The following is a 25250-nucleotide window of genomic DNA, read 5'->3' on the forward strand; positions in this document are numbered from 1 at the left end:
GGAGGCATTAAGAGGTATTAATAATTATAGCATTAGTGCAAGTGATTGGGTTAGATTTTCAACTAAGCCAAAGCAGGAAGGTCATGCAAAGATGAAAAAAAGACTGGATTTGACGAGTGGTTAAACGCACAGCGGTTTCTTCTCGCCCTCCAGAATGGGAGAAAGGGGTCCACTGTGTGTTGGTGGTGCTGGAGAACTGGAAGTTGGAGTCTGAGGAGCCGAGCCTTGGCTGTCTTCGCTGCTTTTGCTGTGTTGTTGTTGGATGCTTTTGATAGATGTGCACTGGATAGTCTCCTCTAATTTAGAGTGCCAGCTTTTGTCCTTCTCTTCACTGTCTTCTTCCTCCTGACTCTCCTGATGAGCTTTGTGCAGGGCCCCATGCATGAGCGAGACCCCTTCGGGAAGTGCGTCCTCCAGAGAAAGACTCTTAGAGGTCTTGATTAGAGCCAAAGGCGACCTCTCAGGCTCAGGGTTCCAAGGTTCAGTTTGTGTGGCCTTTTCACTAGTGACTGTTTTTAGGCTGGGGATGAAGTGAGCTCTACTACCCTCACCATTTTCAGATGAGTTTGAGACATGGCTAAAGACACACACAGTCAAAAGGGATACAAGCAATAAACCATCATCATTTGCATTGTAATAAAATCTCTGTTAATAGGTATAGTCTTTGAACTATGCATGTGACTGAGGCCTAATATAATTTCTAAAACAGAAAACTATCATTGCAAAAACCTCTCAGTTAACTCAGTTAACCATTTTAGAGAATATAAAACTTCCAAAACCTCTACCTAATGGAAATAATTATTCAGGGACCCCAATGTGAACTATATTTTAGTCTAAACATAAAAGCAAATCAATAATGAATATTGTTTAGAGACTACTACACCAAAATTGAAAAACCATTATGAAGTCTGACTGTTCCCACAAACCAAGCAATTCTGAAACAGAATATTGCTCAGTTGTCCCAGGGTCCAAGTATGCCAAAGAACGTTGTGTTCTTTCTTTGTTGTGCTAAATGTGAGGGTGGGAAAACTGCATTTCTCACAACTTGAGGAACTCGAATCTCCAGGGACGCATTACAGACAGAAGCTTTGTCATATCCCGTCTGTTGATCAGTTTATTCATTATATTCAGCACATTGTTAACATGTTACGGTTTTGACTTTAAAGTTTAAAGAATAATAATGGCTCATAACTAGATGGTGGGTGTTCATTTAGTTTTAGAATTAAAAGCTCTTTCAGACAAAATAAACATCTTCCAATATGATTCAAAGAATACACAGATGTGTCTGCACGGATACCTGTCAGTTGTGTTGTGCAGCCCGTCCAGAGAACTGGTGGAGTGTCTGTAGGGTTTGGAGAACCCATCAACAGAAAAGGACTGATTCAACGCCCGAGCTACACCAGGGTTCACTGCGGTAACATACAAACTGGTACATTAGATTGTTTATCCCTTTTACATTTCCAACAAATTTCTGTTAAACTTGTATTGTAAGATAAAAAAAATCTTCACCCAATGTAAAAACAATATGTATGTGCAACAGTATTTAAAGTTCGAATGATCTTACTCGCAATTAGCTGCTGCTTCAGTAGCGGGATCTGTTGGTCGTGGAGGCGGAGCTTGCGCAACGCATCAGCCAATGAGGACTTGAGCAGTGTGATCTCATCTTCCTGTGCCTGCAGCCGCACTTCCATAAGCGAGAGCCTGTCTGGAAACTCTGCGCTGCTTCCAGCCGACACATCATCTGTGCACATACACAGACCTGGTCACCTTAAATCATTGTTACGAACATTATATTGCTTTAAGAGAACACAGGCAAAGTGATACACTAATAATAATTCAGTGCTCTATGATAGGTTTGGGACGCCAGGCTCAGAACAATAAATACATTGAAATATAGCCGAACAGAACACTGTTAACATCATTAACTGTGATATAGACACGACTCACCCTCTGTAGAAAATTATAGCCAATGAAAATGTGAGACCATAGATGCAAAGGTACCACTGTTCAAAGTTTCACACACTTTGCATAAAGTATAAGAAAAGCAGACACATAATTCCTGTTAAGTCATGTCTCAATAAATCTTTCATGTTTTCATAAAAGGTTGTCCAATAACCCGGGCATGCAGAAAAAATCAAACCAGCTATCCAGGCTACCAGTTTTTCCATGGGTTATCCAGGTGACAGACAGGTTCATATTATGTTTAAGTACAGCGATTCATTCATCCAACATGCAGAGAAAAATATCTACTCAATTTCACAAGAGGAAACTATTTTTTTTTTAAATATTGCTTGGACACAAAACACTCTAGTTGGTTCATACATTTTACAGCAACAAATAAGTGACCTTTAAATCATGACATCAACCCAGGGTGTTTCTACAAACTACATTACCGTATCAAATGTCTGTACACACTAAACCATCACACGCAAATGTGGTTATTCTTCAAACTATTGCCAAAAGATCACAATTGTTTTGAACGCCACTGTATGATGTCACATTACAATTTACAATCACTATAAGGGCCCAAACCTGTTCCAGCATGACAGTACCACTGTGCACAAACCCATAAAGACATGTTTGTATCAAGATTGGAGTGGAAGAAATGGCCTGTACAAAACCATGTCCTCAACCCTACTGAATACCTTTAAAATCAACTGAAATGTGCCAGGCCTTCTCACTTGACATTACTGCCTGATCTCACCTCACTAATGCTCCAAAATCTACTGAAAACTCTTCCCAGAAGAGTGTGGAATATTATAAGGGTTACTAAATTTAATGTGTCCATGCTTCTGGATATGAATATGATGCAAAGTTGTGAATAAACCTTTAGCCATAACACAATAAACACACATGAAACAGAAAGAATTACATTTTATACTTAATACTTTAGCACATTTGAATGTAGAAGTTTTTCACATTCACTAATTTACAGGTGACACTTTTTTGAGTGAGACACATTTAGAGTGGAATTTCTCGTTTTTTTCTAAATGCAAATTTCTTTTCCTTTCTGTCTAATTTATCGTCAATCTGGTCATTTGCATGCTCTCGCTCACCAGCCAGCCCTAGCTCCCTATATTCCCACATAATGAGACCAACTTTGAGGCATGTGACCCTACTCTACCATATCTTACTGCTACATCATGTGATATATTGGTTGATATTATTCTGATTGAGAGAGAGCAGAGAGAATAATGTCATCTTTCCCATTCATACAGCTTGGCCAGTCTTCCTCTCTTGTACTCCTGGCCATGGATGGTTGTGGCATTGTTTGGATTTGAAATCCCTTTTTTTTCCTTTTTTTTCTTTTTTCTGTTTTTTCAGTCAGTCTGGAGCCAGTTGTTCTTTGTTTTAATGTGAAAAACCCGAAGGCAATTGGCGACTGAACAAATGACAAAAAATGTTAACACACCTCTACCGTAAGTACAAGATTTCTATTTTGTTAGAGCAAGTTGATAAGCTTGTATCTGTTACAACAGGTAGTGTTATAACATGCCCGCTAATTAGACTTTCATGTGTGATAATCATTGTTTGACAGTATGTTTTTCATGTCATTGCAAACTGTCATATATCACAATTCACAATCCACATAGACTAATCATAAATGTTTGCATTGTGGAAACTGCTAGCTAGAATAAGTTAGCTAGCAGGGTTGCCTGTGTGACAAAACCAGTCCAAAGACTATTCTAAACTCAGAATATGCTTGATAATCTGTATTTTTGATGCATTTACTACAGTTACTATATGTGTATTGCTACAGACAATGTATTTACAGTTTTAAAAAATGCAAAAAAAAAAAATTATCAAAAACAAAAAAAACACTGGTCTAGAAAACATTTTGAAAACCCTTGCAGCCAAAGGGGTCTATTAACAGAAGCTGTTGCACAAGTTGTGGCAAAAAAATTCCACAGGCAATTGTGTCACAACCATAAATACCAATGTCAACTGATTCTTTGGAGGCGTGGTGTCAATTTTAATATACTGTGTGGCCGTTACACAGCTCTTCTAAATCTAATATGAACTCCTACACTCAAAAAGCCACCCTGCTTCTAACAGACACATGTCATCGATTTTTCTATTGTTCTCTAGCCTTATTGTGCAAGACAGTCAACCAGCTGACTGCTGAGGTTGTTAGAGAGATGACTGTATAAATGGATAGATACACAGGTTTTACCAGAAGGTTTCTAAACTAGAACTGTGGTTGAACCTCTGAATATTCAGCACCAACATTTACAAGCTGAGGTTGACTTGGGTTGCTGGTAGTCAGAAACACAGAGGCACAGAGTTTCTGAAAAAGAAGCATGGGTGTTCTCTATTCAGGCTCTTCGAAAATGTAGTAGGATTAATTTTATGCTGCCTGAACCAAGCACTTATGCAATCACTCAATGCCCTACAGTCAGCAGCTGACATTAAATTACCAAAGCAGTTGTTCTAAAAAAATAAAAAAAATAAAAATCCAACCTAAATTAATTTTTTATTTCCATGTTTCAGAACTTCTATTTTCAGGCCACAATATATAAAGGGAAATAGAAGCGTTTTAACAACTTGTTGCAATGTGTGGTGTAGACAGTTGGCCAACTTGGACCAGAGTTTTAAGTGTTTTACTCTACAAAACTATAATTACAAAAAAAACCAATAAAACCTTGCATTGCTGTATTATGGCTGTCAACAGGTCTGAACATTCATTCAGAACATCGGATCAAATGTCTTCCTCATAGATGAATAAAGCTGATGCCTATCCAAAGTTTTTATTTACAATAAACAAAGCCTTAACAAGGATCTCATGCATATAAATTCTGCCTCATGAATCCTGCATATTTATAACAATTTCTCTTTACTGCAGTATAAACTTCACAGTGAGTTCAAATTCCAGGCCTGTTGAAGTTTCTTTACAAAATGATCTGCCAAAAAATAGCCTGCATGTACTACCAACTCTGTGCGATCAATATATTGTTGCTTTAAAGAAATTTTACAATGGACTTCTACAATATTTTGTCAAAAGTCAATGACGTCAATAAGAAAGTGTGCAATGCCAGCATACGGGAGGAAACATCTGTTGATCCTAGACCACTACTTTCTACTACGTCTCACGAAGATGACTAACGTGGCAAGAGTGTTCCGGTATGTTTCACAAGCTGACGTGGCCAAGAATCGCATACTTTCACAAAAAGGGGAAATGTGACCAACATGGCAGATGACCAAACCTCCCTTTAGTAAACCCAATGTCAACACTCAAATGTATCTGGTTTCCTCAACACTAAGAGTTTAAAACAAATAATTTTAACAACAATATTCTGTTAACTTGTTGAAAAGAGGTGCCATAAAAAAGTCAATCAGGTTGCAACATTGTAAAAGATAAAGACTGGGATCAACTGTTGTTGATTTTCAAATACAAAGACCTATTTCTTTTTTTTCATTTGGTTGTGCTGACAGCAAGACCATGTAACAAGCTGCATGAAGGATTTGAGAGCTTTTATAATATCAAAAAGTTTGCCAAGACACATACTAAGTAATCTGCATTACATCCAACTGGCAAAAAAAGGTTAAGTGCATGCATGCCCAAAGAGAAAACAACCAAAATATACAAAGGTTTACAAGGGTTACAAAGAAATATGTTCTTTCCTAAGAAACCTCATTACGGGAGATTCAGCCTACTTCTGTGGAAGCTGCTGTGTAAACCTCAAATAGAGAAGTTGGAAGATTTTTAGCAGGTATGAGAGAAGAGGCTTTTGTGTAAATACAATACCTTTCCATTGCTGGTCACTTTAAAGAGAACAATAAAAAAAAAAGAACAAAAGTGAACAAAAAAGTGCCCTATTTTGTGTGCATTCCTTCTTTCATTAGGACAAAAGGATAACTGATTCAACCGGTAACTTTTTACAATGGATGAAAGCATTTGTGGTCAAAAGGGCAAAAGTAAAACAGAAAGACACACAAGCAAGAGCTCCCGAGGCAAGCTGCCTCATGATCATGTCACAAAAAAATAACAAAGGTTAGAGACTTAGAGGGCATGTTTTTCAGGAAGCCAATTTAATAACCTTTCAAAAAAAAAAGGTTTGCAATTCAACAAAAACTAGTCCATGAACTTATTTTCTGTTACTTTTACTGGTATTTACACCTCAATTACTGAATTTTACTTTTGGCATGCAGGGCAGTCATTTCTTTCTATTACAGTCACTAAGTGAGATCAGTATGTCCAGCTGTGTCTCAATCCCGAATGTTAGCCATCACATGTTTAGACGTGTCTATTACTGCTTTAAAAGGCATGCTGAAACCCGCCAAGTCTGGCACATCGGGAACCAATTCGAAATTTGTGTTCATCTGGATTCTCTTTTTTGTCCGCTCTTATTTGGCTGTTGATGATTTCCTGACATTTGTTTGGCCACATGAACAAGACTGCAACAGGAATCTTTTTTTCTGGATGTCTTTCACTCCCAATCCCCATTCCATCCTCATAAACTGCAGTGTGCTATGCAAACACTGCAATACACTGTCCACGGGTGCAGAGTGATAAACTATTCTGAGATAGCTGTGTATTCAGCCCACATACTGTACACTGCACTTCCTGCTTGGCATTTGATACACAAAAGCCTTTGAGGACTGAAATTGCAAGTTCCAAACCTCTAGTAACAGTAGACGATGGTGAAAATGTTTTACCGCCTAATTCCGGTCTTCACCTTGCAGCTTCGCTAGGTCAAATGAGGATCTCTAACTTTCTCTCTTTCCCACCCTCACCACACAAATAAAATCCTCCTACAAAAATTTGTTTCTGTAATGCACCTTTAATTTCTTTTCTTTGTGTAGATACCATAAGAAGCAGTAACACATCCAACAACCAGAAATGCTTCACAGCTAAGAATACGAGGTCGCTAAAAGATTTACAGTCTTGATTTGAATTGAATTGATGTTTCAGGAACTCATTCCAGCATGAAAGATAAAATAAGATTAGCTGATGAGTTACAGCTATGGAATGTGAGGGAACGGAGCCAGATTCTGCATCACACTTTTCAGAATATCTCTTTTCATTATTGTGTCTGGTCACTTCGGGTCTTGAGATTAAATGCTGCCTTGTTGCTGCAGACATGTTTCCTGTCTGCACCACAAATTTTCTGGCATTAAAGCTTATTCTTCTTTGGATGATAGCTCTGGTTTTGGCCTTTCTGCAGATCTGCAATCATATGACAATCTTTGTTTATCGAGTTTGCAAAGAGTAAGTTGTCCAAGTGCTCCTCTAAACTTCCCGGCCACATGAGAAGCAGCACAGAAGGATATTCATGAGCTACTAACAATGAAACAACTATGAATTTGCAAATGGCATTTCAATTTCAAAAGCAATAATACAGAATTTTATCACTGAATACATGAGAACAGTGGAAAGTAAGGTGTATTACATACTTATGCTAATGATCATGAGAGAACAAATTTGAAGTTATGATTTTAATCCAATGCCTAAAGCCAACAGCATCATGGAGAACTCGATTTACTCTATACTTACCAGCCTCTCATTTCAATTACACATTTTTAGACAGGCAGAACTAAGAATTAACACTTTTAGAATTAGAATTGATAGAATTCAAGTCTAAACTAAAGCCTAAGCTATGTTGTTTGAGGAAAGTTCAGTCTTAGAATCAGTCTTAGTCTTCAGTAATTTTACAAAAAATGACAAAAACTACAATAAAGAGAATCTAGTAGTGGCATGCAGTTAATGGTTTAACAATTTCTAATGACACTGATATGCTGGTATACCATTAAACCGTAAAGACCTGGGTCCAGACTTACATTCCTAAATAGATCTTTTTTTACTGGTGTAGTCAGTGAATAATTAAAATCAATAAGGAGGCTATACGCAGTAATAAAAACAGTAAAGCGGAGGTTCTAAAACGTTTTATCAACAGGGCTGAATGCACATATCAGTCCTTAATCTGTAAAGACTACTGAATTATTAATGTATGGTGTAATATAATAATCAACTCTTTTGAATTACTTGCTGTTGTGTGTGCAGACATTATTCCATGGTAAAAATCACATTTACATCTAATATTACAGAAGTATATATAGACATACATGGCCAAAGGTCTGTAGATACCTAAATATCACAGCAATATGCCCTTGCTGAACATCTCATTCCATAGGCGATAGTTTGTAGTTGCTCTTCTGTGATGGTTTGCCGCTAGATTTTTTTTTCCTGCTGAACTGTATATTCATGCTAAGTAGATACCACCAAGCGGCAGTCAAAACTATTTCAAAACAGCGCGCGCTCTACCCTGATTGGTGGCTTGCTACGTGCTTGACCAGTTACGTTTTTATCCACCCATAAATAGAACAACCAATTTTGCAAAATGTAGTTAAGTAAAATTTTGATATTTTAAATGTAGTAAAATTTAAGTCAATGTCTTGCTACTTCAGTAAAGTACTCATATGCGAAAAAGCTACTTAAGTACAGTATCGAATTGCATTTACTTTGTTACTTTCACCACTGCCATTTAGTCACAAAAGCATTAGTCAGGCTACAACACAATCAGCAATCCAGTTCACACAAGTTTGCAGGACACACAGGTTTTTCAAGTTTTTGGCCACCATGTCTTGTTTCAACTTTTTAGTTCTATTAAAGATCAATTTAAAGATATTATTACACATTTTAATACAGTTTTACATACATTTAGCCATATACTATGCTTGATCATGTGCTGGAGGTAGTAATGCCTCTTGCATTGGTGGAAAAATGTTTTCAATTTTTTTTCCTACAATCAAATGACTCATGCATTTTTTTTTTAAATGATCATACGGTAGCTCCGAGGTGAATAACTGTCTATATTGGCATATTCTCTTTACTGTTTGTTAGAAGCAAACAGTAAATGATATAATGCGAAAGAAAGAGCCTCAACCAGTAAACAAAGCCAATTAAACAGGATGGCAATACAACTTTACATTTGCAATATCATGAATGTATCATTCAACATGAATGAAATAACAGAAACCAGGCTATAAAAGGAAAGTCAGAACTGAAGGAAAGAGGAAAAGAACTGTAAATATTATTCAACAACTTTACAACAATTGTTAGTGTCAGTGCTTTGTAATAGTTATTAGGATTTCTGCCACAGGAGAGTTTATAAGACAAAGTACTTTACACGTTCAGGTTTCTCAGTAACATCAAATTATGTTGCACTGTTTAAAGCTGCTATAATGTAAGTGGTAGAACAGTAGCTTGTCTCATGTACAGCCCTCAACATTAAAATGGACTAGAAGCATGTTATTACATCCATTAATAACTCTATTATTGTTGGCAAATTACCGTAATGTCAAAGGAATAAAATACCTTTCAAAAGTATTCGTTTTGGGGAAGTAGCCTGTTATTTTGTCATACCATGTTATCTCATCACATTTAAATTGATCTGATATGGGTTATGTGCAAATATTTTTGTTTGTTTTTATTTACACTGTTTTAAGAGCTACTCAAATTAGGACTTTATGCTGTGTGTATTTGTATATTTCACTTTGAGAGCTGCACTTTTATGTGTCAGGACTCTAATCCCTACAGTTACACTTCATGCAGACATTATGTGTTGCCTTAGATTGAGAAGGTGCTTAATGACTCCTGTGCTATAATAATGATGCTCCCCTGAACTGACACAGACCTCAGTGCTAAAAGCTGCAACAAAATGAACAGTCAAATGCTCTTATGACTCGATAGTTGTACCCAATTCATCAAGCATTGTATTTATAAGTACGCATTTCTCTCCGTCAGGCCGCCCACCATCGACTGCGGTATTTCCTGTCAGTCTCTAGAACCTGCATGCTGGTGTCTGCCCCTGCACTTTCACTTGCTTGCACACACAGTTCTAAAGGTACACACACGTTCTCACCTCTCGGTATGACGATGCAGGACAGCTGCTCCGAAACATACACAGCTACATTCTGGTTTCAAAATGCTAAAGTTTGTCTGCTGGATAGTCATGGTGCAATAGTCTTACGAAAGATTTACACATTTCTGATTTTTATCTCTTTCATAATTCATTAACTGTAAATTCCCTTTACAACACAATGAAAGGAATGAAACCGACTACAAAAATAGAATTCTTTGATAGAATCTATAGATGGTATTGGATGTTGTCAGAAAGCAAGTTCTGTAGAGTACAGTAGGATCATTATCAGATCTAAGACCTGGACTTATTATACATAAAGTTCTTATTTAAGCTGTTATCTTTACTAGGATCTTATTTTAAACAAACAAAAGGATTCAAAAGCTTTACTGCAAAGCACAGTATGACTGGCAGAGAAATGCTTGCATGCCAACAAGCCTCACAAAGCAATTATACCAAAAAAAAAAACAACATAATTAATAATTATAACAGGCAGAGGAATCCTGGAGTAAAGGTATTCACAAAACAAAGATTGTGAGATATCTAATAACCTGGTAACAGAAATCGATGAGCTGCCTGAAACCACAAACCGATTTACCGTAGACTGCATTATTTTAGAAGTTTGTAGGCAAAATATCTGTAGTGTTGTATTACCAGTAATCGAGTGAAATCCTACAACGCAGAACTTTTACTGCACTGTGCGGTTTGAAGTGCAGTCTGTCTAATATGTGCAGTGTGATTTTAGACCAAGTTTACAAATCGCTGTGGAATATCATCAAGTTCATATCATCACCTGAGTTTACATGCATACAAAATTCTAATTACATTAAATACTAGATCAAAAAATCTCTTCATGGTCTTAGTTGCGTCCACTTGTATAAACCACCACCAGTCACGAAACACCTCCCTGAAAAGGTGTTAAAAACGTTCTGGCCTGACAATAAACAGCAGCTGCAGTAACAAGTTTAAATCATTTCGGTAAGCGTCTCTGCACAAAAATAGAGTCTGATGACTAAAGTCGCGTGTCCATCTGTCTCCTTTTAGCTAAACATTTAAATATGACTGCAATTCGGAAAGCGGGTTTGTGTACTGTATTTCATAATTGGCGGTGAAATGTTCATCATAGTCGAGGTTTATTTCTTCCTCCTGCCTTTCAGCTCTTCCCCCATGCTCTGTTTTGTCCATTCGGGTATCAGCAGTTGTCATACCTATGCTAGAAATTCAATTTAACCTTTAGAGCAATGTTCATATCTCATTTGAACAGCTTGGTCTGAATCACCATTTGTTTTAGGTCAGTCAGCCTGAACTGTTTGTATGTGTATATACAGCATGGTCCAAAAGTCTGAGATCACATTTATATATTTTTTTAAAAGGAAATAAACATGTTTAAGAATTATTCAATATTTATAACAAGAAAAAGTAAATATAATTTTATTTTTTAATTCATATATTTTTTGTTTAATTATATATTGTCCATGTTAACAATACTAGACCTCGCACCGCACATGCATGAACTGCAGTTTAGATTACATGAAAAAAAGGCATATAAATCAAACATGCACGTATACATAGTGCATTCGGGATGTGCAAGCAAACTGATTTTTATCAGCGCACTCCAATTTCCTTTTAGAAAACTAATAACGTGGCACGGATATTTCGCTGTCTATACATGTAAATGAAACTATCTGCCTGAAATAGTATTATTTTGTTTTCAATTTGGTATTTGAATCCTGTCTATTGCGATTTTGCGAACGCCAACACACTAATGACTTCAATATACCGGCCTCAATACACCAGACAAATTCAATCAGCTGGTTTGTGTATGGTTAGTCAGGATGCGGCAGGATATACATGCTCACACAAACACCACTGATTAGATTTGCCACAGCTTTCCAGAGCATAAGTAGTACAAAGACCAATACTCTGATAATAACTGATAATGATTGACAGGTGGCAGCTTGTGTATCATTAAGGACCGTGTAATCTGAATTTCCTTAACCTCTAAACCCATGTCTCCTCTATAATAAAATAATCACAGAACAGCAATCACTGAATTAAATATTCATTATGTGAAATAAACCAGGTACAGCACAGATCTTAAAGCATTGGCAGTGGCTACAGTGGGACATAATGTCATAATGTACATAATGTCATAATATTAAATTAAAGAAGCATAGTAACAAGCATCTTATTAGATGTTGGTCCAGTGTTCAATTCATTATTTGCTTCCTTTAGGTTCAATTAAACTCATTCATGGTGTTTTTTAAAGCCTTTGGTAAATGTGCTGCTAACAAAACAAGCGTTAACAATGAACGTGTACTGTTTTTATTCCTAACAGTTTATAAACCAGACAAAATACCCCCGACTACCACCAAGTGTCTTGTAAATCCTATGAAAGTCTTTAAGTATTATATTATGCCATGTCATCCAGCATCATTTTTAATCCAGGCCATGTGAAATTTCATCGGTGGACTATTTCGTAAGTCCGTAGAGTAAAAGCTGGCATGCGTTAGAACTTCATCAGAAGCACACAGTGAAAAAAACTTAAACACTGCCAGTACACGCCTGAGGCTTTTCTCCATGTGATATTTACGGTTCCCCAAAGCCCTTCAGCTCGAGAGGTTTACAAGGCTGTAAACAAAACACAAACACGAAAATGCTGGTACCACACAATGGTCTGTACAGCATTAGATCTTAAGTGCTGCATACGTCATTGTAATAGTAAGAACAGCGCGTCTAGTATTTATAGAGAGCTCATTGCAAGGTACTGCACAAAAGAAAAATCATATATATGTATCACGTAGCATGTATAGGTCACCAACCAACTGTGCCACATCTCCAGTGATCAAACTGGGCTCTGAGAAAATGTCCAAATCAGCGAAGAATTGCTGTGATGTTTTATCACTCGGAGAATGATGTGTGGTGTTTTGTTTTTGCTCACCGTGGTTGTAAAGAGTGCTTATTTCCTATAACTATAGACTTCTGGTCAGGTTAAAAACAGTCTGGTGATTCTCATCTCACCTCTCTTATCAGCAAGGTGTTTCAGCTGCTCACAGGAAATGGTTGTTGTTGTTTTTTCACACCATTGTGTGTGAACTCTACAGACAGTTATGTCCTAAAATTTAAGGAGACCAGCAGTTTCTGAAATACTTCAACCAACCAATCTGGCAGCATCAACCATATCACAGGTAAAGCCAAAGAGATCCCATTCCTGCCACCAATTTTTATGCTGGATGTAAACAATCACAGAACCTCTAGACCTGCATATGTCATTACTTCAATGACATATGACTGGCTAAAAGTGTATAGGTAGTGTCAAAAAAAAAAAATCCTCTCTCTCTCTCTCATTAAATCTACCTGTCAAACCTCTGTCTCTGTCCGAGAGACTCATCAGCGGCAGCAACCGTACTGCCTGTTACAAAGTGCTGACACCAGAGACCATGTGCACGAATGTTAAATATGGATCTCTCTATAGAAAATGTTTAGCTCTGTTAAGCAGCAACACTCTTTAAACTATTTATTAATACGTAATACAACATATGTGCTGACAGAAGTCACTGTGAGATAGCTGTTACTACTGAAATATCGTATCGAAAAGAAAATGTATCCATTGAAGAAACAGTAAAACGTTCTTACCATTTCCCTGTAGTACACCACATTCAGTGTATCGAGTCTTACATCCATAATTGACAGAAAAACATGGAAACATTTGGACACCAAATGAGACAATGTCTGTTGTGAAAAGCGCTATAAAAAAATAAACTTGACTTGACTTGACACCCAATCATTGTTAGTTGAATGAATCCCAAAAAAAAGATGATTGCATGCATTTCCATGGAAAGAGTGTTAATCATAGTGTGTAATAACACACATGTTAAAGGTCTGTGCAACATTCTTGGTGCCCACCACCACAATTGAATCCCTGGACTGGATATGACCTCATTTCTGACATGGTAACAACTTTTTTACATGTTATAAATCACTATTAGTGAGTGGCTTGATTTCTAACAACTAGAAAATAGATTTCCATTGCAACACAAACTCTGAAATGTCCACCACAATTACCCACTGAATTGAGTTTTTCAGGTTTAATGAAACAAAAATTCTGTCATTCTGGCAATCTGACAAACAACACGATTGTAGTTTCACTTCGGAGGAGGGAGAAGTTCATGGCATTTAAAACGACCAAATAGAAATAAATAAGAATCATGCAGCAATTTATAAGCAAACAGCCAGAGGAGCAAACAGGATACAAACTTCAGGACAGCTCTGATTTCTCATCTAGGGTGTTGAGGTTTCAGTCGAGGCAGGTCTCACAAGTCGAAGGTGCTCTGACACTCACCCAGACTGTTTGTTGATCCATCCATGATTTAATTCTGATCCTGGTTTTAAACCATCTTGAAAAGGCGCCCTGTCGCGTGCGAGGAATCCACTCGATTCATTATTGGCAGTAAGAAAGTTGAGAAAGTAAACTCAGCAGCAACACCCCGGGAAAAAGACAAGACACGTGTGTGTGTGTGTGTGTGTGTGTGTGTGTATGCGTGCGTGCGTGCGCGCCTGCGTGTGTAGGGCGACGGACTGAAAATGCAACTCCAGTCCAAAGCCACACATATGCAGGAAATGCACGACGAGGGCAAGTGCACATGTAACCACAGTAGGTGTAAATGGATTGTATGTCGCAGAGACAAATCTCCACCCCCCCTTCCCCGTGCAAACTTGAAACATTTCAATAAAAATTCGCACTCCTTTAACCCCTAAAACTACTAAACAAGCTTTATTGGGTCAATTCGTGGGAAATAGGCTGCAAAGCACAGTGCGGTTCATTTCTCATGACAACTTGCAGAACAAGTTTCTGTTCTCATCCGCCACCTAGCGGCCAATGGTGATGTGTCGTTCATGAACGATTCGTTGATTTTGAACGAGTCTTTAATTTGACTCAGAAGAACGAGTCGTCTCAAATAGTGATTCGTTCATTTTCTACTGGATCAATTCAGTAGAATCAGTAGATTAGTAGAATATCTCTTCTAGTCCCAGACGTTCGTTCTTTTTTCACGTGACTCCCATACACAATGTAATAAATAATTTTTGGTCCGTATCTTGACAATTATTGTTACAATAATTATAGGAGTCACGTGGCAAAAATATAACTACTCATTTGATTTATCATAATTTGTCCTTAGCTGCGTTGTTTTATTTCCATATTTGGAACTATAGTCAAAGTACGTGTGTGTAGACGTGTTAAGGGCATCTGCTTGTTGAAAATGTAGCTTTTATATTATTTCTGATCAAAGGAAACAAGAACTTAATGAAAAAGATTCGTTCTTTTTATTGAACCTGATTCAAAGAACAAAGTCACTAAAATGATCCAATCTTCCCGTCAATAGCAGCCAAAACCATGATGTTATCGTGACGAACCAACGACACCAAAAGCGGAACCAAATATTCCTCCTTGTTTAAGAGGATGGTTATCGCTGATGCACCCGGAAGTCACCCTGCCGGTGCTTTCACAGTGAAGGAGATTTGACCGATACGTTGTGTTCCATTAATTATGAGTCCTGTTTTGAATGTCAGTTTATTAATAAAGGACGATTTACTCCAAACAGCACAAGGCACAATGTTTTAATGTGACACAGCAATGGTAAGCAAATAAATAAATAAAATTCACATGATATTGAGTATTAAATGCACTGTTTCGCCATGCTGCATTGACTGCTCTCAGGCTGGGTCCTCAAATGTCACACTATTTTCTATACAATTAGAATAAGGTATGATATAACTGTTTCTGCTCAATAAACCTGAAGCAAACATTAGAAATATTAAAAAGACATTAAATATCAGTCTATTGTTATACCTCACCTCGCCTGAAAATATGCTTTATAGTATTATGTATGGCTTAATAAAAAAACTTCTGTACATAACAAATGGAGAGGCTTACAATGTCATTTTATTATACAGGCCCGCAGGTTCCTCTTACAAATCTATCACACTGGATGCATCACGTCCACAGTTATTCCTGCAGTTGCTCGACTGGACCCACGGCTCAGCTATGGGCATGTAAGTGTTCACAGTGACAGCAATCAATTAAATATTTATTTATTTATTTAGTTAAATAACTATATATCATATTATTACATAATAAATAGACCATTTCAACTTGTGTTTTTTCGTTGAAGGTGCCAAGGTTGATCCACTGCAGTTCTGTATTTTGCAAGAGCAAATCGGACAATACAAATCTTCAGGAAATAATAGAGCTTGAGAGTGAGAAAAAGCCCAAGTCTTTGGTGACACATGATGAGCTGTTTGAGCGAGCAGCCAGAGATGCAAAGTGCAAAGCCAGTTTCAACCGAGTGCTGGAAACCTTCAACAAGAAGGACATTCGCCGGCGTGGGCATGTGGAGTTCATTTATGCCGCTCTGAAGAAAATGCCCGAATTCGGAGTGGAGCGAGATATTACAGTCTACAACAAACTCTTGGACGTGTTTCCCAAAGAAGTATTTGTGCCACGGAACTTTATTCAGAGGATGTTTAACCACTACCCCAGGCAACAGGAGTGTGGCGTGCAGGTTCTGGAGCAAATGGAAAATTATGGTAAATATTTGCTTGTGTGTGTTGTGTTTACCTGTTTAATAAAATAAATAAATCTATATACAGTCCTGTATAAAAATAGTTTGAAGAATAAAAGTATTCACAGTTTATTTTTATCAGTTAACATGGAAAATAATGGAAAGTAAATGAACAGAAGAGAAATCCAAATCAGATCAATATTTGGTGTGACTTTTCTTTTACCTGCAAAACAGCATCGATTCTTTTTACACTTATCTTGGAGAACTAATCACAGATTTTCCTGTGTAATTCTCTCCCAGCTGAGATTAGACAGGCCAAGACCTTTACTGTTTTTAAGTCTGCTCTTAAAACACACTTTTTCAAAATAGCTTTTATGTGATTTCTTATTTTTTGTGATTTATTTATTCTTTGATGTTTATTGACGTATTGTTTATATTTATACTTATTTTATTTTTCTCTATTAGTTTTCTTATGAATTTTTTTATTTTATATATATATATATATATATATATATATATATATATATATATATATATATATATATATATATATATATTTTCCTCATTTTTATTTTATTTTTTCTCTTATGCATGGAAAGCGCTTTAAGATGCTACTTTTTAAGGCGCTATAAAAATAAAGATTATTATTATTATTATTATTATGTGGATGTAGGCTGTGGCTGTAGGCATGTAATTCCAGACAGACTTAATGACTTACGTGGGGGCCAAAACTATTATTCCAGGACTCCTAGTTCTTTTCTTCACTGAAAATAGTTCTTAATGACTGAGTAACTGACTTATTCTGGTACGGGTGCAGTGGAAAACTCATCCTGGATGGGACAGCAGTCCACTGTACAGCATCATGCACACACATGCATTCACACTTCTATTTATATAAGAAACATAGCGAGAGCAGTGTTGTATTATACAATTAATATTTAATTGTATTATTATGATGTGTGTGTGTATATGGGTATTTGGGTTAAATTGTATGAAGTCCAGCCCAGAAAAACTGGCACACTGTTTGTTATATTTATATTTATTCCATATCGGCAGGAATTATGCCTAACATGGAAACCAAAGTCCTCCTGGTTCAGATCTTTGGTGAGAAGAGCCACCCGATGAGGAAGTACCAGCGTATCATGTACTGGTTTCCCAAATTCAAGAATGTGAATCCATTTCCAGTACCTCACGACCTCCTGCAAGACCCAGTGGACCTTGCCCGCTTCAGCCTCACTCGCATCGCTAATGACCTGGATGCAAAAATTACAGTTCATCAGGTAACCACAAGAAGCAGCCATTCTGTTACGCTTCCAGTGTTTGTTTTGAACTTAAATAAACATTTTGAAGACCTGATGCTTTGTAGTATGATTAACACATGTCATAAACATTTACAAGGCTGAAACTTTCAATTACTTCAATGTAATGAAAGTTGCTTTTACAGTAGTGTGGCTCTTCAAAGGAAATAAAGTTGAAGGAATTGAGAACATTGCTAATACATTATTTACACTATTGTGTGTTAAGATTTACAGACCTAATTGTAAAATATTTTGTTTGCATTGTTTAAAATATGTAACTGTTCCGGTGTTCATAATCTTTTCTGTCCATTTACAGTTTCCCTCAACACACATTACAGAGGCAGGGGAAGAGATCTCACAGCCATATGTTGTTGGTATGAAACTGAGTCGTGCATCAGGCATTTTCTATTCATTTGTTTGGTGCCATCACTTAATTAAATAAATAAAATAAAAGCATGAAGAATATTAAAAATATAACAAAATAACTAATATAACTACAAACTAAATAGTATAACTTTAAAGTAAGTATAAAGTTAAGAATAATATATATATATATATATATATATATATATATATATATATATATATATATATATATATATATATATATATATACACACACACACACACACACACACACACACACACACACACACACACACACACACACACACACAAGAATATCTATTTAGTTATTGTAGTTATTGTGTATTGCCAGCCCCAGAACCGTCTCACCTACTTTTTGGCCTTGGGCAGACTGCAATCGCAAATCCTGAATTCTGAATCCCAAAAGAGATCCTGACTGATCAGGGCACAAACACTTTACGGATTATTGGGGATTAAATCGATCCATACTATCTTGTATCATCTTCAAAGGTACTGCTTCCGGATATCGCACTGCATAGTCTACCAAAACTAACGCAAAGCGATCCCCACATGCAGTCCGCTCTAATGGTCCAACAAGGTCCATTCCAATTGTCTAAAAGGGAACCTTGACTAAGTGGTGATTTCCTCGTTGGTTTGAGTGTCCTGCATCACTTGGTACAACTTATGTCTAATGACTTCGAAGTATGAGTAGGAAAGCGCAATGTTTGGCTGGACGCGCTGACCATCTCTCTTTCACGATTACTCTCACTTGGTTGAAGACATGCAGGAGGGTTTTGTCTGCTCCAGTGGGAAATTTCTGAGGGAAACTCCTCTCTCCCCGTGTCTGCTAGACCGGGCACCCCCTCCCCAACCAACATAGCGCACATCCTACACTGCTTCGCCTTGTCTGCCCACAGCCCTGAGGAGTAGAAGAGGTAAAGGGAGGTGCCCAAGGATGAGCGATTGGCTTCAGGGGAATTGGCACCATCTCCGGAGGAGAGCGGGAAGTGACGGGAAGAACGCAAAAGAAAAATAGAAGTAAAAGTGAAGTGAAATAGAAGTGGTCTTCAGCCAGCTGTACCGCTTTACATTGTCACAGAGCTGCTGAGTGGCCACCCGATCATCAGCATCAGGGAACGAAAACGCTGCAGGGACAGCGGCAACGGGATCTTCTTGTCTGCCCAGCGCTCTCCGGAACGCCTTCCGGTCCTTTGCCTGGGTGCGGATCAGCTCCTGGAATTGCTGTTCCTGCTCGGCATGCACCTGAAGGGGAGTGCCTGGTGTTGGGTCTGCTGGAGCATGACAAGCACCTTCTCCAGCTTACCCAGCAGCGAAGACTGTCCTGCTTTCCTTCCTGGGTTTTGGCACCAGTGTAGGAGAGCAATTGGTTCAGGGGAAGGAAGACCAGTAGGGCGGCAACCAGTTTTGACCGAATCAGGTCACTTTATTGTGTATTTCCCTTTCACATACACACACACGCTCCTCTCTCACTCCTTTTATTCTTTTCCCCCACTCACTGCAACAGAGAACACTTATTAGACAAATCTCCAACAGGTGTGCAATTCTTCCTACTCCCCATAGAAACTTTAATATATTGATGTTTTTATTTTCTTGAAGATACCACTGCAAATTTGAAAAGCACTAACTGGAACATGCTGTAAAATTTCACCTGTCATTTTGATGTTTAATATGATATGAAGTTTAACTATATTCTTACACTCTGTTCTGCTCGCAGGCATCCAGAGTCCAGAGCAGCGCAATCTGCTTGCTAAGCACAACCCAAACAGACCTGTGTTCGTGGAAGGTCCCTTTCCTCTGTGGCTCAGGAAGACCTGTGTGCATTATTATTTGCTCAGAGCCGACCCTATTCCCCCCGAAGAGCAGGTACTGTTCGAAATGAGCATTATGAATGTGAGAACGTATGAAACATTTTAGCCTTTCGTTCATTTCTGGTTTACTTTTCATTTAAACAAGATATCAAATATTCTATCTTATCATCTGGCCTTTCGTCCTTGTTTGGAGAAACATAATGTTCTGTCCTTTGATCTGAGTTTTCCTACACCAGCTCAGATAATCACCTGCTGCCCCAATAGGGGCTTGAAGGATTGTGCATATTGTTATGAACAAGCTCTCTTTTTTGACTGATTATTATATGTAATGTACACCTAATATTTGAGTGAATTGTTGTAAGAGAATGATAAATAATATAAATGATCATATTAAATGACCTGTCCCAAACTTAGCCCATTCATTCCCAGTCAGGCAGTTTAGTATAGTTACAGAAATCTGCCAGATAGTGGTCTGTGTAAACAAATTTATTTCAACCTCCTGCAAATAAAAAATATAGTGATTTTGAGTTAGACATTGCTGTATAGTGTAATGAAAAGGAAGGAATAAAACAGCACGGTATACTGTTTAAGGAAATTCAGCTATGGTTCAGTGTTGTGGAAAGGCCTCTGTTCTATGATGAAAACGGCAATAAAGACTTATAAAGGCTTATAAATGCAGATGTTACTATAGAAACCCATTTGAACCAGGGACTTAATAAAAAATAAACCCAGGACTTACAGTACACCTACTGTCCGAGCTGTTAATTAATTAAATAATGTTATATATTTTTCTTGTTTAGGTAGAGGAGGAGCTCGACCCTGAGTTGACTGGTCCAGAGCAAAGCTTTTTCTTTCCCCAGTATATTAACCTTGACCTTAAGAAAGACTTGGGAGACGATGACAGCTTTGATGTGGATGAAGGTGAGCATAAGTGTCAAGTTTTATTTGTCATATGTACTGATGACAGTGACAGTTTGTACAATGACATTTTTAAGTAAGACTACAGGCAAACTACAGCAAATATTGAATATTAAACATTAGACATTAAACAGTCAAGGGAAAAAGGAGACATGTAATTATGAAGCATAAGAATGTTATAATAAAATGCAACTGTATCTGCCATAGACTATGTGGCTTTAACTGTTTTGTAGTGAGTTCAATATAACAAATAATTAAATTGCGCGCTTTATTAGGAACGCTATTATAGTACAGGGTAGAGTTTTTCTTAGCTTTTATAACAGCCTCAGTTCTTCGTAGCATTGATTCCACAAGCTGTTGGAAACATGGCTCTGAGATTCTGGATCCATGTTGACATGATAGAACCATGCAATTCCTGCAGAATTTAGGTGCACTTTCATGCTGTGAATTTCCTGGTTCTACCACATCTCAATGGTGTTCCATATTTTATGTGGATCTGGTGTTTGGGAATGCCACTGAATAACAGTGAACTCATAGTCATGTTCATGAAACCAGTTTGAGCTATTAGAAGATGATCAGTTAGTAAATTGTGGTCATGATGTACATGTCCAGCAACAATACTCAACTAGGATCTGGCATTTAAGTGATGGTATCAGTGATTAGTATCAATGGCCCCAAAGTTTGTCAAGAGAACATTCCCCACAGCATTATACTGCATCCATCACCCTGGCCAGTTAGATCATTTGGTTGATGCTGTTGGTGCCAAATACTCACTCTACCATCTGTAACCCTCATCAGACCAGGCTACATTTTTTTTGTCTTTAACTATCCAGTTTTGGTGAGCCGATGCCTATTGCAGACTCAGCTTTATTATCTTGACTGACTTGGTTATCTGAGTTATTGTAGTCTGTCTGTCAGCTCCAACCTTTTTTAATCGACCTTTTCGACTGCAGAACTGCTATTCCCTGAGAGTATATTCTTTATTGTACCATTCTTGTTCGGTGTGAAAATCCAGAGATTGACAGAAATATTGAAACCAGCCTGCCTGGCTCTAACAAACACACCATGGTCAAAATCACTGTGAGGATATTTTTCCATATTCTGATGGTTGATGTGAATTTTTCCTCTGGTGTGATCTACATCCCTCTCTTCCCCAAGTTTTCTCTGCCCTACCTCTATCCTTGCTCTACCTCCCTCCCTTCCCCACTGTTATCCCTGCCCTAACTCATTATCTACCTCCCTTCCTCTTCCCCACCTTCAACCCTGCGCTCCCTCCCTCCCTTCCTTATTCACTCAAAGCTGCTGGCTGTATCTCCCTGATTTTAGACGTTGCACTGCTGCCACATGGTTGGCTGATTAGATAACTACACAGACATGTAGGTTTTTAACTCCACTGTGTGATGCAGAGACACTGGTGTAAGTGATGTCTGATTTCTTTTGTTCAGTGGTGGAAGGCGCAGTCTATGCCATGTGCATGACAGGGCAGAGCGATCAGGCTACACTTGCACAGTGGATCAGTGGACTGCAGGAGAACAATCCAGTCCTAGGGAAGGTTCCCACTGTATTTCGTCTTGATTCTGGATTCAGAGAACTGCAGAAAGTTGAAGATATTCGCCATGATCCTGGACATGACCAACACCCAGGAGCTAAACAGGAGCACATCATAGAGGAGAAAGTGTTGCACTCGCAAGGTATGAAACGGTGACTGGGCAACAAACAGCGGAGTTTATGTTCTTCAAAATTAGTCCAGGGCTAGACAAAGGCCTTGGGCTGGGGTTTGTCATTTCAGTAAATAAATGCTGATAACATTATTCATTAAATAAACTACGATTTTTTGGAAGAATATCACAAGAAGATGCTTTATGTTAGCTCTCACATAGAACTAAACAGATTCAACTGAGGTGGACTGTAAAATGTAAAAGTATATTTCATTAAAGCTGGTGTTGAGATCATCACATGGTCTACTGAAGATTTTTGAAATGTGACGGATCATGTTGACTGTAATTACAAACTGTTGATGTGAGAGTTATCAGTGCAATAAACAAGGTCTTTACATCCTTGTGCTGATTCTGCATCGTCTTTGGTGAAAACATTGGGGACATGTTTCTGAAAAGCAGCCATTAATATACTGTTACATGGTAGAATAGGCATCACATTAAACTCTGGAGCAGATAAGATGGTCAAAATCCAAAATCAAAAGTCTCACATTCGTGATCATCTATTCATTTAAAAGACTGGTCCTGGCCTACCTGAAGGACATCACTGGACCTTTTCTGGATCCCCTTCAGTTTGCCTACATAGCAAACTGGTCTGCGGATGATGCAGTCAACATGGGACTGCATTATATTCTGCAACGTCTTGATAGACCTGGGACCTACACAAGGATCTTGCTTGTAGACTTCAGTTTGGCTTTAGATATAATCATTCCTGACCTCCTCTCAGCCAAACTGACCCAGATCTCCATGCCCTCCCCACTCTGTCTGTGGATCACCAGCTTCCTGACAGACAGGCAGCAGACAGTGAGACTGGGCAAACTCACATCCAGGTCTCTCACTATCAGCACTGGTGCTCCCCAGGGTTGTGTTTATAAGACAGGACAAGAGGTTTAAGAGCTGGCTGTCCGGTGCAATCACAGCAACCTGGAGCTCAACACGCTCAAAACAGTGGAGATGATCGTAGACTTTAGGAGAAATCCCCCAGCACTCCCCCCCCACTCACCATCATGAACAGCACTGTAACAACAGTGGAGTCATTCAAGTTTTTGGGTACCACCATCACTCAGGACAAGTAGGACAATAATGTTGACTCCATTGCTAAAAAGGCCCAGCAGAGGTTGTACTTCCTTTGCCAGCTGAGGAAATTCCACCTGCCACAGGAGCTGCTAAAACAATTCGACTCGGCCATTATTGAGTCTGTCCCTGTGTACATCTCTAACTGTATGGTTTGGTTCAGCTACCAAATCAGACATCAAGAGGCTACAGCGGACAATCAGGACTGCTGAGAGGATTATTGGTGCCCCACTGCCCAATCTCCAAGATCTTTACTCATCCAGAGTGGTGAAAAAGGCTAAGAAAATCACTTTGGACCCCACACTCCCAGCCCACTCTCTCTTCGAACTGTTGCCTTCTGGTTGGCGCTACAGAGCACAGAAAACCAGTTTTTTCCTGCAGGCTTTACTCAGCCTGAACAATTAAAATATTCATAACTACACATTGTCCATCATAACTGACAAATTTATACACAGAATCCAAATGGTACTGCAATTGTAAACTGCACACTTGTAAATAACATCTGTACATTTATTTAAACAATATTTCTATTTCTTTATATAGTGCATTATTTAATTGCCTGTTTACTTATATATTATATCATGTCTGTACTTTCTGCACTGGACGTTTCTGTCACCAAGTCAAATTCCTTGTGTGTGTAAACAAGCGATTCTGATTCTTATTTTTACAGTCTATTCAGAAAGTTGAACCAGTGCAGACACTGAACAAGACATGAAGAATTTGTCATCATGAGTTCTGTAAATCTAAGAATGGTGTGCAAACTTTTTAAAATCTGATGCAAAAGGAAATGAAAGTCTGTGTTATTTTTAGTTTGTTTTTCACTACACTAAAAATTCCTTATTCCTGTAGTTTGACAGAACTGCAAAACTTCAAGTCTTTCATTTTGACTACCACATTTCCATTTCTCTTTACTCGGTTACATCATTTACCACCGCCCTTCTAATTAACCCGCTCCAAATGTAGAGGTATTTTTGGAATATACATAAAATCTGCTCATTTCTGCCCCCATCCAAAAAATGTCAGAGATCAGCAGTCTCCAACCTCTTAACACAATCCTCAACTAAACACAATAAAATGCATATTAATTGACTATAATAAACATTTATTTATATAATTATTACATATACTGTATATAATGAAAATGTAACTCAACTTACCATAATGAGCATAATTTATCGATTTATCTGACTGAAACAAATAGGTGGAAGTGTTCGTTTTTCAAAAACACAGCCTGCAGACTACGAAAGTCAATAAAAAAGAATGTCTTTAGTCTTTTTATGCGGCCCGGTACCAGTCCACAGCCCGGTTCTATCCTAGATCATTCAAATTAAAAGCACCCAAGAATACATAAGACCCAGAACTTGCATATATGCAGTTCTGGATACAAAGGAAACATGTGACTATCAACAGTATTTATTTATAGAAAATGCCTTATCTTTATTTCATGCGTTTATCATCTGACATTCTTTAAAATATTGATAACTTTCAGTATCAAACCTCTACTTGAACCATCAAGTCACATTAAAGTCGGTTAACAAAAGGAATTAATACAAAAAAGTACTGTAATTTCCGGACTATAAGTCACACCAATTGAATTTTACAAATATTTTACATTTTAACATAAATA

The 25250-nt window shown here is 37.9% G+C and overlaps 2 protein-coding genes across 4 annotated transcripts in view; one reads left to right on the plus strand and one right to left on the minus strand.

Moving 5' to 3' along the window:
* The window catches only part of eml3 (EMAP like 3), a 31902-nt gene extending 17410 nt beyond the window's left edge, over positions 1-14492 (minus strand). Inside the window, exons 1-4 of one of the 2 annotated variants that reach the window (XM_046852845.1) lie at positions 14203-14492; positions 1565-1741; positions 1298-1409; positions 131-577 (exon numbers count right to left, since the gene is read on the minus strand). In XM_046852845.1, the coding sequence (XP_046708801.1) occupies positions 131-577; positions 1298-1409; positions 1565-1741; positions 14203-14227 (761 nt within the window). In that variant the 5' untranslated portion in view covers positions 14228-14492. The remainder of the gene's footprint in view (positions 1-130; positions 578-1297; positions 1410-1564; positions 1742-14202) is intronic. The other variant, XM_046852847.1, reaches the window with a different exon arrangement.
* Positions 14493-15316: 824 nt separating this feature from the next.
* On the plus strand, positions 15317-22889 carry ecsit (ECSIT signaling integrator). Of its 2 annotated transcripts, none has more exons than XM_046850695.1 (8): positions 15317-15498; positions 15816-15914; positions 16034-16448; positions 17480-17703; positions 18038-18095; positions 19823-19974; positions 20723-20837; positions 22280-22889. In XM_046850695.1, exons 1-8 carry the CDS (start codon positions 15496-15498, stop codon positions 22537-22539), a joined length of 1326 nt encoding a protein of 441 aa, XP_046706651.1. In that variant the 5' UTR covers positions 15317-15495; the 3' UTR covers positions 22540-22889. The 2 variants fall into 2 exon arrangements, with proteins under 2 accessions (XP_046706651.1, XP_046706650.1); XM_046850694.1 differs by having other exon boundaries at positions 15318-15498; positions 19823-19971; positions 20717-20837.
* The last annotated feature ends 2361 nt before the right edge of the window (positions 22890-25250 follow it).

This window comes from Silurus meridionalis, chromosome 6 (assembly GCF_014805685.1).
Source record: "Silurus meridionalis isolate SWU-2019-XX chromosome 6, ASM1480568v1, whole genome shotgun sequence".
Classification (NCBI taxonomy): Eukaryota; Metazoa; Chordata; class Actinopteri; order Siluriformes; family Siluridae; genus Silurus; species Silurus meridionalis.

Coding starts and splice junctions, on each gene's coding strand:
- ecsit (XM_046850694.1), top strand. Junction 17,704..18,037: donor CAAAAATTACAGTTCATCAG/GTAACCACAAGA, acceptor GTCCATTTACAG/TTTCCCTCAACACACATTAC. Junction 20,838..22,279: donor CAGCTTTGATGTGGATGAAG/GTGAGCATAAGT, acceptor TCTTTTGTTCAG/TGGTGGAAGGCGCAGTCTAT.